The sequence below is a fragment of the Parasteatoda tepidariorum genome, chromosome 2 (assembly GCF_982258835.1).
Source record: "Parasteatoda tepidariorum strain Cologne lab strain chromosome 2, Ptep-v5.0, whole genome shotgun sequence".
In the NCBI taxonomy this organism is placed as follows: Eukaryota; Metazoa; Arthropoda; class Arachnida; order Araneae; family Theridiidae; genus Parasteatoda; species Parasteatoda tepidariorum.
In genome coordinates, this window is record NC_141756.1 from 98,614,137 (window position 1) to 98,632,195 (window position 18,059).

Sequence of the window (18,059 nt, forward strand, 5' to 3'; positions counted from 1 at the left end):
GGTCCTGTTATTGCAAAAATTGCTTAAAAACTTTTCAAGAGGTTTTTAAATTGTAAATAGATACAAGATTCTGCTCAACAATTGCTGCTACTAAATTAGATATGCGACATACAAATATTTGGTATTTAGCCTATACTGTTCAACACAGAATATTCATTTCGGACGAATAATGGAAACAAATCACTCACATTTTTAATAATTTCAATTGACATATTTTAAATAACACAACTCAGTAATGTATCACTTTTAATGTGTTACGCATTAAGTAAACTTAAACAATTCTTAAATTTATAATATTTTATTTAAAAAATTGCCAGAAATTAATTTTTATTTACATAATATACTAGTAATTAATTTTATGAATAAATATAAATTGATCAATTATTTATTTACAAAAAAAATTATGATTTAATATTAATAAGAATGTGCACATGATGTTTGTCAAAAGTAGAAATATTTTCTTAGAATACTACATTTGGAATTTAAACTTAGGGAAACTTAGTTTGCTTCGAGCCGTCTTTCTCCTCCACGGAAAGGGTTTATTCGATTAACAGAACGATAACGAAGATAAACAAATTTGTGAAGGGTCCAATTAAACGATAAATATTTTGTGAAGGGTCCATTAACGGACCCAAATTTCTTCTGAACAGACTCCTGACAAGGTTATGCAAAAGGTGTTTTCTATCATTAGAAACGTTTTGTTCTGGAACGGCCCCAAGATGATCGATGGTGTGTAATCAGTAAACATACTCCCTAGAATTGATGGCTGTTGGTGATCATAATACATGTCAAAATAATCCATTCTGGTTTTAAATTAAAAATTTATTGATATTATTCGATTTGAATTAAGTAATAAAGATAAACATGCTCTAAGTAGAAATAATAAGATAGTTTTTTTTTTCTGAAACAAAACATTGTTTCAAGTTTTGAAAAGTGTTTAACATGAAGAAGAAGAGTACTATAACATTTAATTTAGATGTTTTAAAGGTGAAAAGAAAAATACAAATTTATTTACAAATGTCTATATACAAAATCTCTTGAATGGCAAAATTATCCAAGTTGAAATCTTTGAGCAAGTCATAAAAGTTTTTTCTTCAGCGGTCAAGGGTTTAACAAAACGATATTGTTGCAAATGTAAAAACAATAATATTACACCTGCTCATCATGTGTGTCGTGCTAATAAATTTATTTAGTGTAAAAATATATTCTCACAAACATTAAAAAAGTAGAGCACAAATACTGTTCAACAGTCTTAGTGTGTTAACTTATTTTTCCTTCTTAGTATTCATCAATAAGAGGAGTCGCATCAGCAGGTGTAGATTCAATCATCATTGGACTTGGTGACCCTCGCATGGGAGTTCTTGGAGTTATTTGACCAGGCACAAGTGACTCTTGCCTATTTTTAGCCCACTGTTCTGCCATTCGTTTCCAGTCTTGTACAGAGGGTGGATTTGTATTCACTGGCGGAGCCCTAAAAATAAATTTAAAATGTAAGTTTTTCAGTTCCCAAAACATCGTTAAGCTCACATTTGAAGACTTGAGTGAGTGTATTGAAGGATAACGGAAAAAATGTTACTCTTTGCAAATGTTGACCTCATTTAGCAATACACCAAGTCAGATTTGTTTAGGCTTATTATAGCCAGTCTACTCTGGCAGCAATCACGAATCTTGGCTCAATACGGGTTTAAAGGGCCATTATTTTCTGATACTGGGGCCATATATAAGATTGTCTGATTCACTCGATATTTTACAGCCAATTTACAACCAATATGGGCCGTATATAAGCCGATATTGGCCCTATATAGGCCGAATATTAAAAAATCTAGACATCTCAATATTAGTCTCTTGGTTCATATAGAACCCATGTTCAGCCAATTTTAAGCCCAGTTGGAGCCATGGTGAAATTGTTGCTAGGGCATTTTGTCTAATTAAAAAAATGTACAAAGATTTACCTAATTCACTTAAAATTATTGTAATGAGTATTGAAATATATATTTTTTTCCTGCTCAGCTCAGCTTTTGAAGAGTTAAGTCTAGTGCACCAGACTAGTTCAATAAAGAAAATGTATTTTTAATTAGTTTTAAAATAGCTGAGCTCATTTTAAATTTTAACCGTAGTTGAACAACTGACCCAATTTTTGGGTTTACGACTACTAATGTTCAACTCCGTAGCCTTGTAATTTTGAACCTAATCCAGATGACAAGCGAACTCCTGGATCAAGTATTGGGAGAAATTTTCCTTTGTGGAGGACTTTTTGATGGAACTAACCCGCATTTGCGTTACATGGAGAAGAAGACCACGAGAACCTCCCACACTTAGCCTGACGGCAAGGGGATTCTAACCTATGATCCGTCTACCACTGAGGATATTTTACATCAGCACTGTGGTCGGAATTCTAATCAAACAGCTATTGCAGGGATTCGTCTCATTGGAAGGCGAGCGCTCTATCCCCTGAGCCATCGAGGCTCTAGCTAAGCACACTGTAAACAGCAAGAATTGAGTAATGAATGATATATTCGCTTAATAGGCTAAAAAACATTTGGGCTCATTGTAATAAGCTTAAAAAGTGCCGAGTTGATTTGAAAATACCGAGAAGCAATTCAACAAGTCATGTATATATTGACAGTTAACAAAGAGCTGGGATTATTGTTATAAAAACTAAAGAAGCTCATTTCAAACTCTGTCAAATCATTGCTGAGAGATATCTGTTACAGAAAACATTTGATTTGGAATTCAAACTTGCATTCATTTTGCAAAGACAAACTATTTGAAGCACTGCGCTTTTTTAACTTGTGTCCCACCAGCCAAAATGCCAATAATTTTTGTGAATATTTAAATATTCAATAATTTTTGCGAATATTTAAAATTAATAGAAGTTCATATCAACATAACTTTCTTGAGTAGTTCACATAAATACAATTTCAACATACACATTCTCAAATATTTACACTAATCTGACTTAGTAACGTTACTCGGTAATTTTACAATTTCCATAATGCATTATTTACATCAGTGGAACCTATCATCTAAAATTCTTTTAATTGGTCACTTTTTGTGTTTTTTTTTTAGTTTCTCGCTTGTTGCTGCCCGGAAGTTGCCAAGACGTAGCGATTATTCTTACTTTCAACAATAAGAAAATTTTTATTATTGCCCATATCTTAATAATATTATCATGGTTGAATGAATTGGGAAAACTTTGAATAGTATGAAAACAACGCTTTTGGCATAATTCGTGACAAAAATTGATGTGATAAAAAATATTTTATTTTGGAAAAGGGAACATTTAGAACTTTTTAAAAACGCTACGCACCCTGAGTTAGTGGAACAGAATAACGTTCACCTGCGCAGAGCTCATTCTAGGCAGAAAAAAGGGCAGGGTGCAAAAGTTTAAAAAAAGGGCATTATTATTCTAAAAAGGTAATAATTTCTTTTTATGGGCTTTACACGTTCTATAAAAAAACATTGTCAATAGTAAAAGAATTTTTTTTTTTACTTTACTAAACGTAGCAAATCAATCATATTAATTACTAATTTCTATTAATAAATTAACATATATATATCGAGTTAATGAGCTAATTAGCTTAGAAATTTATTTAAAATGTATGCATATATTAATAAAATATATGTATGTTTTTAAGTGTGTGTAGTTATGATTTAATAATAATTATGATTTAATGATAGTGGAAGTAACTGCAAACTTGCTAAGACGAGTGCAACAAGGGGGTGTGATGGCTATTTTTCCTTTCCCATAGAAATCTATGTATTGACAGCAATGACAATTTAAATAAAAAGAGTTAAAAATAACAAAAGTTTAAGAAATCCGTTGTACAGTTTGGGGGAAAAATAAAAAGGGCTGAGGAAAGAAAGGGCAAAAAGGGTATGGTATGGAGTCTATTACATCAGTGCACTAATTTACTTCAGGGGCAACAGGGTGGATTCTTTTGACTAAAAGGGTAGCAGGGTGCTGCGCCCTGTTTACCCTGCCTAGAATGAGCTCTGCACCTGCGCCATAAGCATCATGGTCTACTACATTCTATTTGTAAACACTAAGCCTAACGGCTAGGACATGCACAGCCCAGTTATTAAATTGTCAGTAGATAAACTGTATACTTCAAAAAGCGTAAATGTTAATAATGTACTTACTTGGGTGTGGTTCTGGAAGGTGTTTGAGATGCCCAGTTCTGTTGGGGTGTTTGTGGATACCTTGGAGTGGGTACTTGAGAGTGAGCAGGAGTTGGTACAGCATGATAAGATGGGGTGACCAGGGGTGTAGCAACAGGCTGAGAAGGAGTATAGGGCTATGAAAAAAATGTATCATGAACAATTAATTTTAGAAAATCAGTTAACTTAGTTACATTTTTAAATTATCAACAAAGCAATATTTATGCGCACCCAAACATTTGTAAACAAAAAAATAAAAGCCGCCAAGATTCTACAAATAACTCTTAAGCCAGTTCCTTTCCACACCGCAAAAAGGCTAATAAAAATCTCTCTTCGAACATTTGAGGCAAAACTCCAAGAAGCAAATAAAAATAAGGACTGGTTGGAAGGAATTAAAGATATTCCGTCATGGCCAAGAGAAAAATCTGCGGTCCTTTTTTGCCTCGCCACTGGCCATGACTGTTTATCAAAACACCTGTATAAAATCAAAATCTTTTCAAGCCCCTTTTGTCCATTATGTAACCTACAAGAAGAAATGGACGATAACCATCTAAGACGTTGCCCTAATCTTCCTCCTGGGCCCTTGTGGGAACGATATTGGCGAGCGAGATGCATTATTACAGACCTATAGACTCTTTATTTTTGTAGCTCTTGTTTCCGTTTTTTGTTCTTTCTTTATATTGTTCTTGGCTACAAATTTGTCTTTCATGTCTGCCATTGGAAATTAAAAAAAACATTAGTAAAATAATAATAAACGGCACCTTTTTAAACAATTTCTTAAAAAAAAAAAAAAAAAAAGTTATTCAATCATTCAAGCTTTGATTCTCAAACCAACAAACTTTTCACTCAATATTTATGTTCCTAAAAACTTTACAAGACAGGTTGGGAAAAAAGGCTTTAATCCTATCTTAATACCTAAATATTTTATGTCACACATTCGGACAAATGAGAATTTTAGAATTATTATTTGATATTTAACACTCATTCACTTTCACCAGCAGTAATAACAGAAAGAAGCTTACAAAAACACAAGGCACTTTAGTAAAAAAATATAAAATTAACAAATATGAACATTAAATATAATACAACAGAGGTGTTAATATATAGCTTTTGGGGTTTACATATGCAGACAACATACCACTCCCAACTGTAATGAAATATTTGAGAGTAAATATGAACAACAACTTTAGAAATATTATAGCACTAGTTACAAACATATTCTTTGTAAGCATTTTTGAGATCATCTAAAGATGTGATAAAGACTGAATTTTCAAAATACATACTTGATAGCTATAAGCACCACCAAAATTCGCAGTATAGTTGCTTGCACCTTGAAAAGCAGGTGTTTGACCAGCAACTTGTGACAAAGTATTGTAGAGCTGATTTGGCATGTTTGCGGCAACTCTTTGAATAGACTGAATATCAAAGGCTAGAAAAGAAAGATATTAAATGTGATTTGACTTTTGATAATAATATTTATTACACAACAAATATATATACTCTGACGACCAGCTGGTGCACCTTTTCATATCAAGTCATAACAGAATTTTTATTAAACATATTCTTCAGATTTTTTTTCATTATTCCATATTAAGTTAGGTAAAAAAAAAGTGAAAAATGTTACATTTAGCTTTTTAATAATTTATGGTTATTAAATACAGCATGAAACACCTGTTTTTTTCTGCCTTAAGGCAAAAGCTTGTAAACACTTCTCAACAATAATTTTTCAAATTTGCAGTTATTAGATCCAAGAGGAACAGCTATTCTTCATTGAAATTTCCTTAATTTACAAAATTGAAATTATTAATGAATTTTTATATATGAACTAAAAAAAAAAAAAAAATTTCTGACTACTTTCTTGGTTTTTATATATTTGTACAAATATAATTCTCTTAATCTAACAAATATTTGTTAGTAACTATTGAATTATTTTTATAATTAAAAAATAACAAAATATATTTTTGCTTGTAATGAGGGCGTCAGAAATATATACATAAAAGGGATAACCGTGTCCCATCTGCATCAAAGAGATAACTAATAAGAATAAAATTTAATATTGCGATGTCTTGTGAAAAATAAATCATAATATTTTCCTCATTAATCTAATTTCTACATTGGTTTTGTAGTACTACAACAAACAGAAAATACACAAGATTTCTAAAAATTTATTTTAAAACTTAATACACAAATTCTTAAATAGGGAATGAAAAAACAAACAACTTTATTTAAAAAAATCAGAAGAGGAAAAAAAAAACATTTATAGACTGCACTTAACTCGATCAAAAGAAAAAAAAAAAAAAGAAAGAACACGTACCAGCAATATTTCGGCTTGGTGTATTGCCAATATAAGAGGACTGTCCCATAGGTGTACGTGCAGGTGTTCGTAAGCTTGGAGTAGCACCTGGTGGCGCATCTCTGAAGTGTCTTTTGAACCAGCCAAACAGTTGATTTACAGATCGGAACTCATGACCTCGATAACTGAAACCCTCTGGCATAACTGTTATAAATTCATGGCGAACCTAAAACATTCCAAACAAATTATTATTTAGAAGACAAAAATAAATCAATATTAAACAAACTTTTTCAGCTGGAAACTTTCAGAGACAAATTTATTGGGGAAGACTAGTGAAACTAGAATGTGAAAAAAAATAACCTTAAATAAAACATTTTAATTAATTTATTTGTAATTTTTTTCTTTAAATTTGTCAACTTTTTCTATAGCTTCGAAAACAAAAACAAACAGATCAAGTAGAGTTTCTGAAATAATAAAAATACATGCACGAACTTGTAAACAATATAAATAATATTTACATACAGATTATAATAACTAATATCCAATATAATAACCATTAATTGCTAGATTTTTTTTTTGTCCCTAGAGTCAGAAAATTTTGGATTCTTTACTAATTGTTAATAAGAAAAATCAATGAATTTACTTAATTGAAATGCATTCAATCAAAAATTACTAATTTCTTCCATAGACTGTAAAATTAAAATTAATTTTTGATCTATTTAATTAGTCAAAAAATTCTTTAAACAAATTATGGGCAATTATTGTAACTGTTAGAATATTTTACAAAGAATCTGGTTTTATTACCTTATTCCTAGGAAGATAAGAAAGTAGAAACTTTGCTGGATATTCTGCAGAAGCAGAGACATAATAAGGTATTTTTTGAGGTGCTTTGCTTTTCTCTGCAGTTAATATTTTTTCCATTTCCTCTTTTTTACCTCCATTAGCATCAACATAATATTTAAAATTCAGCAATTCTCTTGCATAACCGGCCATGGGTTGCACATGCCTCGCAATTATTTCATCAAGGTCTTCAAATGACTAAAACAAACAAGAAATAACTCATTATACAAACATGAGTAACTCATTATACAAACTCATTATACAAACAGTTTATATAAATGAGCATTGTTTATCTAGATTGCTCAAAAAAGCTTCAGCTGTTTAGAAAAAATTTAACTTTAGTTTAATTTCAAACTACACTGGTTATCATAAATTAAGGAAAATTCACAAAAATCGCGATAACTCAAGAAATTACACATGGAATTTTATGAAACTTACCCACAATATACAACACATAGTAAGGTATTAAACAACATAAAAAGAAATTATCAGACATTAATAGTAGTATAGAAATTAGCACATGTATAAAATAAACAAATTGGAAGTATCGGTTTGCAATAGAAAAAGTACCTTTAATATGGAATATGATTGCCTCTAGAAGCAATACAGCACAAACAGCGATGTGTGATGCTTTCAATTATGCGGTCTATCAGTTCAATAGGAAGTGAGAGCCATTGCTCTTGTAAAGCAGTTGCAAGCGTGGCAAGGGTCTGAGGGGGCGGATTGATGGCAGATACACGCCTCCCTAGAGCATCCCAAACGTGCTCGATAGGATTCAAGTCCGGGGATCGAGCTGGCCACTCCATGCGAGTAATTGTTTCCTGTTGAAGATAATCATCAACAATGCGAGCTCTGTGTGGTCTTGCATTATCGTCCTGTAACAGGAAGCAATCACCAATTGCCCCGGCATATGGGCGCACATAAGCATCAAGGATGTTGTCTCGATAAACCTGAGCATTCACGGTTCCCCTTGGAAAGACATGGAGGTATGTGCGCCCTCCTAAGGATATGCCTCCCCAAACACAGACACTGCCTCTTCTGTATGCATCTCTTTCACGGATGTTTGATGGATGATAACGGGTCCCAGGTTCTCTCCATATCAAATAACGTCTACTGTCACTTTCTAGACTAAACCTGGACTCATCCGTAAAGAGAACAGGCCTCCATTGATCTGACGTCCAGTGGACATGTTGTCGGGCCCACTGCAAACGGTCTCTCCTATGGCGTGATGTGAGCGGCACGCAAATGGCTGGTCGTCTCGCATACAGACCACCTTCGTGGAGCCTTCTGCGCACAGTTGACGTTGACACCAACCTTCCGGTGGCTGCAGCAAGAGAGGATCTAAGATGTGTCGGAGTAGCGGTTCTATTCCTGCATGCACTTAATGTCAAATATCGGTCATCGGCACTGGTCGTAACAGTTGGCCGTCCTTGACTGAACCTCCTAGATGCCGAATCTGTGGTTTGAAATTGCCTCCAAAGTCTATGAACCACAGATGGACTCACATTTAGCCATCTGGCCACTTCTGATTGACTCTGCCCTGCCTCTAGTCTCCCGATGGCTCTCCATCGTAGTTCTTCAGGCAAATGATGCCTAGAGGTCATTATTACGAATTGGCTATCTCAGATTTTCAATGTCGCAATCACAGTAAAATTTGTGTGCTTTCTCTCAAACTTGGACTTTTATGCTCCAGGCAGATGACGTAAGCCGAGTGCAGCGCCACTAATTTGCATATTGCAATTTTACTCAGCTACTCTTAGTGGACAACATATGCAAATTTTGCACGGTTTGGCTTACTTTTGAAAGAGTTATCGCTATTTTTGTGATTTTTCCTTAATTTATGATAACCAGTGTATTATTTAAAGTGAAGTTTGCATGTAATAGGGAGGACATATTGTACAATTAAACTAGTTTGAGCCGTGATGGCTCAGGAGATGCAGCCTTCCAATGAGGTGAACCAAGTTTGAATCCCAGCGATTGCTGTTCGACACGAATTCTGCATCCGGCTTGCACCGACCACAGTGCTGATGTAAAATATCCTCAGTGGTAGAAGGATCATGGGTCAGAGTCCCCTTGCAGTCAGATTAACCATGGCAGGTTTTCGTGGTTTTCTTCTCCATGTAATGCAAATGCAGGTTAGTTCCATCAAAAAGTCCTCCACGAAGGCAAATTTCTTCTGAAACTTGGTTCAGGAGTTCCCATGTCTTCTGGATTGGGTCCAAATATCAAAGCTATGGAGTTGAGCACTGGCAGTCGTAAACCAAGAAATTGAGTTGGTTGTTCAACAAAGGTTATAAAATAAAATAAAAATTAAACTAGTTTATTGTAAATGAAACTAGTTTATTGTTCATTTTTAACAAATACTTAATATAATGTTTCTCAATAAAACCACATTGTTACAAGCATATTTTAGATCTAGCAAGGTTTTTCTCTTTAATGTTGCCAATGAATAAGGTTTTCCCAGTTTTTGTGGTGAAACTTGTGTATAGTTACTTATAAATAGATAACTATAAATAGCTTAAAAATTTCCATTTAATTGAAATACTACAACGAAAGGCAATGAAAACTAACAATGCGAAATCATCTTTTATCTTATCAAATTATTACTACCTACGATTAGCCTATATGTTTTAATTAAGCACGATATGAAAAATAAGAATGATCAAGAACTTTAAGTAAAATCAAATTATACACTGTTTTAGGCATTGCTTTATTTTTATTAGCTAAAACATCAAACAATAACTATTCCACCCAAATAAGCCGATTGATTTTAATCTTAAATCCCTGTTAAAAATGGTTTTGAAAACAACTTCACTCTTTTTGTTTTAATTTTTACAGCATTTTAATTCTTAGAGAAAATAAAGAAAAGGGCTTGAACAATTAAAAAAAGGGTCAGCCATTTTTTTTTAAATTAAAAGCAAAGAGGTAAAAAACAAAGTAGAAAAAAAAGAATCCTTTCTAAACGTCTTTTTTTTTTATTTAAAGAAAAATTCTCGTTTATTCCGATTAGAACTGGCACGTTTTAAGATAAAAACTCTTTTAAAAAATAAAGACTTAGCCGGCATGGAAATACCAAAACAAGTGCAAGAACAAATAAAAAAAAAACAGTGTATTAAATTTTTATATAATGAATAACAAATTATAATTTACACTAAGTGTTCAGAGATTAAAAAAATTGCAGAACAAATAATGTATTTTAAGATTTTATTTATAGTGAGTACAAAATCCAAACCACACTTATTAAAATTGAAAGCAATCAAGCTATCTATCTAAATTGCAAATTTTTTTTCATGTTTTACAGACTTATTAAAGAATAAATTAAAACAGGTTTAAAAAGTTTTAGAATAATTTTATGATTTCAACACACTGAAAAAAAATGCTATGTAGAGAATGGCTCTTAAATAAATAAAGTTTTTGCAGTAATCAAATGAATTTTATTAACTCCAATTTGACCAAAATTGTAAACTAAACTTTACATGCATTGGTACAAAAAAGTTGTTACCTCATCTCCAATAATTAAGGAATGCCCCAAACTAAAATCATTTTCTTTCCCTTCCTCTTTCACATCAATATGGTGATTGATGTTGTCTGCAACTTTCCAAGTAACTGTTAGGTGATTATTACCCTAAAATGAAACAGAATATAATAATGTCAGACAATTTCTTATAACTTTAATTAACTTATTTAATTTTATTTTCAAATCAACTTTGTTAAAGCGTTTTCAGTCGCAGGACTTAAAGAATAAGATACGATTTATTGGGTGCAATACATGACATGAGTCAGGGTTGATACTCAAATCCGCAAAAAAAAATTCTGTGTTTTCCCTGTGCATATTATATATACAATATATTAAGAGGAAACACAATTGTTGCACTCTTGTGTGAGCTATATTGGGCTAACTATGCTATTTTTAATTTTTGGAAAAAAAAAATAAGGAACCGCTGAACATACTTAAATAATGCTGTAGTAAATGAAAGTTTAGTGTAGTTGGAATAGCCCATAGATTGTGCACTGAGTGGTCACCATTTTTTAACCCAGAGGCAGTTTAGCAAAAGGGCAAATTGGGAAAATGCTTCTCCCCATACACTGTTCCCCTATCCATTAACATGAAAAAATTGGTTCTGCTGCAAATTAAAACGACTTTTTACGTTCAGAACCGCCAGTGGGATAAAAGACGAAAATAAGAAACAGAATTTCTTGTATTTTTCTAGTTTGTAAAGGAAAAAAAAATCAAAATTCCTTGTTATTTTAGGTGATTTTTAAAGTCCCTGTATTTTTCAGTTTTTTCTAGCAGAGTGGAAACCCTGTAAGTTACAAAATTTGCATTAATTAAAAAAAAAGGAATTATACTCCTGAAAGTAAAGTAAAGCATTCCCGCAACAACCCATTCAGTCATTTAGGTTGAAGATCCACTTATTTCATAACCAACGCCATAATTGTGGTCATCATTATGTACAAGCTGCCTTTACTTCCTACACAAATAGGCATCCATCAATCTGAAGTAAGGAGAACTGTCACTGTAGATCGAACTGCAGTCCTTCACAATGATAGTTCATTGCATTAAACCACTGAATCATTTTTTTAGAACTTAAAATTGTTAAACAAAACTTAATTATTCAAACATTAAAGATTTAGAATGGAAACAGTTTGTTGAGAGAAAAATAAAGCCTACCTTACTACTAGGTCGAATAATGACGTCACCTTGGTCCATTGTATTAAGTAATGCTTCTGCCTCTTTAAAACTGACATTTTTAAAAGATGGGTGGATAATAACTCGCTTCAGGTAGACTAAAAATAAAACAATGCATTAGAAAATCCATTATTTTTTTTCATTATTAACTGCAGATGCATTCTTAGCAAATAAAAAAAAAAAAGAATTTGGCATAGTTGATAAATACTAATAAACTCACCTTGCCTATTTTGTTTCTTATTACTGTCTTCAACTTTTTTTCGATCTAGTTCTTCAGCATCATAATCATAATATGAATCTTTTGGTGGTCTAAAAAGAATGTAATAATTCTTTATGACTGGTAAGAAAAGTAATTAATAATAAAAACCCCAACATTTTCTCACATTTCTTACCAAATTTTAAAGCCCGTAAAAATGTGTAATATGAAAATAAAGATTCAAACTTCAGTGAGAGTTAGACTTCAGATGGCCATTGTATATTAGCAAATCTTGTAGCAGGCAACAAAAAAAGTAAATCAGGTCAACATTTTTCAGTCAACAGGTAATTTTTTCGAGTTTTGTGTGAAACTACAGAAAGGCGCTTTCTCGGGCCGGGGTGTTTTAACAATATCTTAAAAATCTAATAAAGTGATACCATTCCATTTTTGAATTAACAATAAAGAACTGAAATATCAAGTAAGTGAGCAGGCATAAGCATGAAACACAAAAAAACATCTTTTGGACTGGAAAAAACATCTACTAAAAAAAAAAAAAAAAAACTAACATCAACATTGAATTATTCTTTAAGCCATGTCTTTCTAAGGAGATATTCCTGAACTCATTATTTAATCAAGTTTTATTCCTATTGTATTACCAAACTGTTTTAAAATTTACTATTTAGTATGTACAAAGCAAAAAAAAACAACACCCTGGATAACTTTTGATCTAATGATCGGATTTTCATGTACTAGGACTTAATGGTTTGAGGGAATAATTTCAAATAAGATAATTAGTCAGTGCAGAGGATATTTTAAGTAACGAAATCAGACATTTCTCTGGAAAAAAAACATACCCTTTTTTTTAAAAGACAGATTATGATTTCTGACCCCTAAAATAAAGGGAATAGCCACAATCTGGGAAATATGGACCTTACACTATAATCAGGAGAGTGATCTAATTTTTTCTCCAATTTTTTTTGCAAATTTTCACATCATCTTGAGAAATTTGTAAGCGATTTGAAAAATTTTAGGACAGAATTATAAAATTTGTGTTTTCAAACATAACTTCAAGCAAGAAATAATTTTTTCAAAATTATTCATATTTTTTAATATCTTTAAAATTTTGTGTGGACAAAATTTTTATGAACCATTTATTCCAAATTTTACACTTCAAAAAAGTATACAAGATCAGAATGAAGAAACATATCCAATGAGGGAGCGAAAGAAATATGAAGGAAACTTAACAGCAAAAGCAGTTCAAGAGGTTGGTCAACATTAGCGAGCAGGTGGCAGAGCTAACAGCTTACTCATTGGATTTTAGGATTTGAAAAATTCTATTATACTAGGTTAGTATAGAATCTAATAACCTGTAGTTCATTGTAACTGGCAAAAAAATAACAGGATTCCTAGTAGTTAGAGATTATCTGCAAAGTATGAAGTGAAATAATAAATAACATTACCTCCATTCATTATTTTTATCAGCGAGATCTGATGACCTAGATGTCAAATCAACAGCAAATCTTTCAACATCAATTTTAGTGATTCGAGCATGAAGAGTCATTCTCTCCTGAAATAGCACATATCAACATTGAATATAGAAGTGCAACTTAAATTTAACATATTGAAAAAATGAAAGTATAGTTTGCCTATGGTAAGAACTCCCCCCCCCCCCCGCAATAAAGTTTGAGGGCGTCTGCCGCTATGGAAACAAAAATAGTGTATTTAAGGGAGGGAAGGTACTCCTCACTCTAAGGCTAACACGATAGACCGCAAGAAAAAAAGATTCCCTTTCTCTCGCCGACCCGAGCCAGAATCTGTCATAAATGATGACCTCACGATCCTACTTGAAATAGTTATACCTCGATACCATAGTCACAGCCACGGGTCCAGACAAATGGCATGGGGAGTTCTTACTTTAGACAACTATAAGAAGCCCTATTAACAAACTCAAAACAATTTTTGTTCTTGTGAACAATATACAGCAAAAAAAGGAAAGAAATAGAGTCATACTTTTTCAACTTGACTTTTCAATAATTAGAGACAATTCCTTATTACATTTCTGAAGAAACTATTTGTTTTAACGCTGAATATTGTATCCTCAGATTGAAATTTTTAAAAATAATCCTCTAACAATTTGGTGGCCAAAACATAAATTAATCTACTTTGGTTTTCATAAATTAAGCGACTTAAATACTATAATGGATAATGAACTTACCCTAACTCTATCTTCAGGATTGGATACATGCTTGTCACTTAACATTTTTGTGTGAATAAATCCAGATAAACCATTATCAAGCCTAACTCTTACTCCCACAGCTTGGCCAGGACAATTACTGCTGTCGAAATGGCTCCACACCTGAAATAGATTGAAAAATTAAACACAGAAAACAAAATCAATGGAAAATGAATTCACCCAAGAATAATAAAGAAAAAACACCAAAGAATAATTGCAGGAAGTGTATATGACACTCTTCAAATAAGTAAGACTAGTGTCAAAATAGCCAAATATTTTTATACCAAATTAGCTGATTTATCATTGGCTTAAATTCTCAATAATTCCTGTTATTTTCCGTGCATACAAATCTTGTTACAAGGAAAAAAAAAACATTTAAACTTTACATTACATTTCAAGAAAAGTAAAAACATAAGGTTTTGTCGATGAACAGTTTAAAGTTTTTTTGTGCATCAATACAACAACTAGGCTAAGCAAAATGAACAAATAAGAACAGGCATTTTGAAATTTGCATTTTTATTCTCTTGCTCCACACTTTTATACATCTTGCATGGTGTCCCTGCAGCAGAATTTTTTCGAGCTATCTGCGACTAAACTCTCTATCGACTAAACACTCTAAATATCTTTCTGCAAGATACTTTTAATTAAAGCAAACATATATGATACTAATTTAAAATAACAAAAACGCTGTGTTTACAAAAAAAAAACCTGTGATTTTTTATTTTGATTGAACATGTAATAATTTTTTATTTTAATATTATGGATGATTCTCACATTTTGTTGGGTGAAAACACAAAAATTATTTGGGCGTCTCTTCAAATTATTAAATTTTGTAAATAATCATTGCAATAAAAAAATCATGAAATCCATAGTAGTAATAGCCGAAAAAAAGATCAACGACGAAACCATGCGTATCGGACTCCTCAAACAGGTGTTCTGTTTTGAGATTTGGCTGTTGTAATAAAAAAGTATCATATAAAAAATATCGTACTTAAAACTATGGAGAAATCAATAGCAATAACAGCTAAAAGTTCAATAGAATTATAGCCTTAAAAAGTAAATACTCAAATGCAAGATTAAAAATTTCCACATTGTTTGAAGTGAAGTATATTAGGATATTTAAAAACCATGAGAAAATCAATATCAATAACAGTCGAAAAAACAAACATAGCATTACCCTTGATTTACGATACTATCGGCGTAAATTGAGCATGTCAAAAAGTGATTATGCATGATTCAAATATAATGCATAAATTTTTGTAGAAAAGAAAAGTTAAATTTTTTACTTTTCAAAAGAAAAATCTTTCTGCAAGAACTCTGTAACGTTCTGCGACAATGTCGCTCAGTTCTGCCACGAGGCTTGGTGCTAAATGGTTGTGATTGGAAGTTTGTTCTGAGTCTTTGATAACTTTACGAATTTCCAGATACATGTATAAACACATGTTTCTTAACTCCCAGAAACACATAAAAATTTAACTGTATTGCTAAAAAAAAGAACTTAATAAATAAGAGAAATTAATCATAATATAACATAAAAACTTACATCACTCAATTCAGGAAAGTTCTTTTTCAAACAAAAAGGACACTCCCAAAGATTAGTTTCAGCATTTCGAACTGGATTTGCATTTTCAAGTTGATCATGTTTTGGCTTCCTTCTAGCAATATTAATAACAAAACATAACACTAATTTACCTGAAAAAAAAAAAACAACTTTTTAATAAGTAGGCAGTAAAAAAACTGTGTATACAGGGTGTGAAAATCTCAGTTCTTATCCTTAGTAAGTTCGGGTTTCCTCAGTTCTTTTAAGTACTTTTTTAAGCACTCAAAAAATATTTATAATCACATTTCAAAAAAATTAAAAAATAATAATTAGGATCTGTGCAGTAATAAAAATATTTTTTTCCTCTATTGATTAAGGTTTTTAATTTATAAACATAAAATCAGCAAAATTCAAAAACATTTTCAAAAACTTTACATAATAATGATTAAATAACTAGTTTCTGATAAATATTGCAGTGAAAATCATGCATTTTTTGTAATTTAGAATGACAATCGACACTGCAAAAAAAAATAAATCTCTTTTTAAAAGATAGAAAATTAAACACTTTTCACAAACCCCGAATAATAAAAGCACCTTTAAGGGCTTTTCAAATATGTAAATCAAGAGAAACACCTCCAAGCACTTTTTAAAAATGTTGCACATCCTGATATAATACCAGCATTTAAAACAATTTTAAGTAAGTCAACTAATGTCAAAAAATTGTTATTAAACACAGTACCTATATAAAATGTTTCAGGTGATTCTTTAGTTAACATATTGAAAATCTCTTCAGGACTAGGAGATTTATATTCAGATCTCAGATCTTTATATTTATGATTTAGTTCAGCTCGAATATCGTAAAGTGTGATGCTTTTATTTCCATAATTCTGTCTTTCTAATTCCTCAGCAAAAGCATCTAAATCAAGATCCTAGAATAAAGATAGTATATAATGTTTAGTAAGACTGTAAAAAAAAAAAAAAAAAAATAATAATAAGAAGAAGAAGCTAATCAAGTTTCTTAGTAAAAAAGCAGCAGAAAAAGTTCATTTCAAATCTTTATCACTTAAAAGTATTATTAATTTTATTAAAAGCTGTTTTTAAAGAATTTTGATAACAGTTATCATTCTATTAATTATTACCTTAAAAAGTAAATACAGTAGGGAACCGATTATCCGGAACGATCGGGACCATCGCTATTCCGGATAAATGATTTTTCCGGTTTTCTGAGTCGCTACAAAAAGCCGTTTTTTTTATTGTTAAACCCAACTAAAAAAAAAATTTTTTTCTGAAGAAGAAGAAATCTTAAAAAGAAGAAAAAACGATGGAGTAATACACTAATGATTATTTCCAAAATGATGGTAAGGTAAACATCTTTCAAAAAAGAAAGAAAAGTCCTAAAATATTATGAGGAAAAAATTTTTTTTTTTTTTAAAATGGCGGGAAAATTTATCGAATTTCGTTCCGGTTTTTTGGTTTTCCGGTTTTCTGATTTCCGGATAACGGGTTCTGTACTGTACTCAAATGCACGATTCAAATTTTTAACATTGTTTGAAATTTATCGGGATTTTAAAGACAATGTGAAAATCAATGTCAACAACTTCAAAAAAATACAATAAAAACATTACATCAATTTACAATACTATCGGCGTAAATTGAGAGCATCCAAAAGAGATGATCTAAATACATGATTCAAATATTACGTCAATTTTACGTTTTTTAGGCAATTTTACGAAGATTATGTTGCAAATTTCTATGGGAAAAAAAGTAAAATTTCTTACTTTTTAAAAGAAAAATGTTTCTGCAAAAACACTATAACATTTGGCGACAATGTCACCGTGGCGATGCGAATCTGCCATGGGGTTAATGATGAGTTACAATGATACAATTGCGAGAATAATACTTATCTCGAAATACAGAGTCATTTAATATTTTGATAGTCATTGCAGGACTTTTTAAGTCTTAAGGCAAAACTTACCCAAGTAATTTTCTAACTAGGCATATTTTTCAATTTTATATAGTACTAATATAAATGGAATAATAAGGGACTGTTAAGTCATTTTTAAGGCTATTTTAATAAAAAAATTACTTTATTAAAAATTATTAATG

General features: G+C 31.3%; 1 protein-coding gene across 1 annotated transcript in view; it reads right to left on the reverse strand.

The window, feature by feature from the left end:
- Positions 1 to 979: 979 nt before the first annotated feature.
- The window catches only part of Spt6 (transcription elongation factor Spt6), a 52,821-nt gene continuing 35,741 nt past the window's right edge, over positions 980 to 18,059 (reverse strand). The window contains exons 26-37 of the mRNA XM_087157842.1: positions 16,693 to 16,882; positions 15,957 to 16,105; positions 14,396 to 14,536; positions 13,641 to 13,747; positions 12,205 to 12,293; positions 11,967 to 12,082; positions 10,797 to 10,919; positions 7,259 to 7,492; positions 6,476 to 6,680; positions 5,445 to 5,590; positions 4,144 to 4,298; positions 980 to 1,471 (exon numbers count right to left, since the gene is read on the reverse strand). Coding sequence (XP_087013968.1) covers positions 1,279 to 1,471; positions 4,144 to 4,298; positions 5,445 to 5,590; positions 6,476 to 6,680; positions 7,259 to 7,492; positions 10,797 to 10,919; positions 11,967 to 12,082; positions 12,205 to 12,293; positions 13,641 to 13,747; positions 14,396 to 14,536; positions 15,957 to 16,105; positions 16,693 to 16,882 — 1,848 coding nt within the window. The 3' untranslated portion in view covers positions 980 to 1,278. The remainder of the gene's footprint in view (positions 1,472 to 4,143; positions 4,299 to 5,444; positions 5,591 to 6,475; positions 6,681 to 7,258; positions 7,493 to 10,796; positions 10,920 to 11,966; positions 12,083 to 12,204; positions 12,294 to 13,640; positions 13,748 to 14,395; positions 14,537 to 15,956; positions 16,106 to 16,692; positions 16,883 to 18,059) is intronic.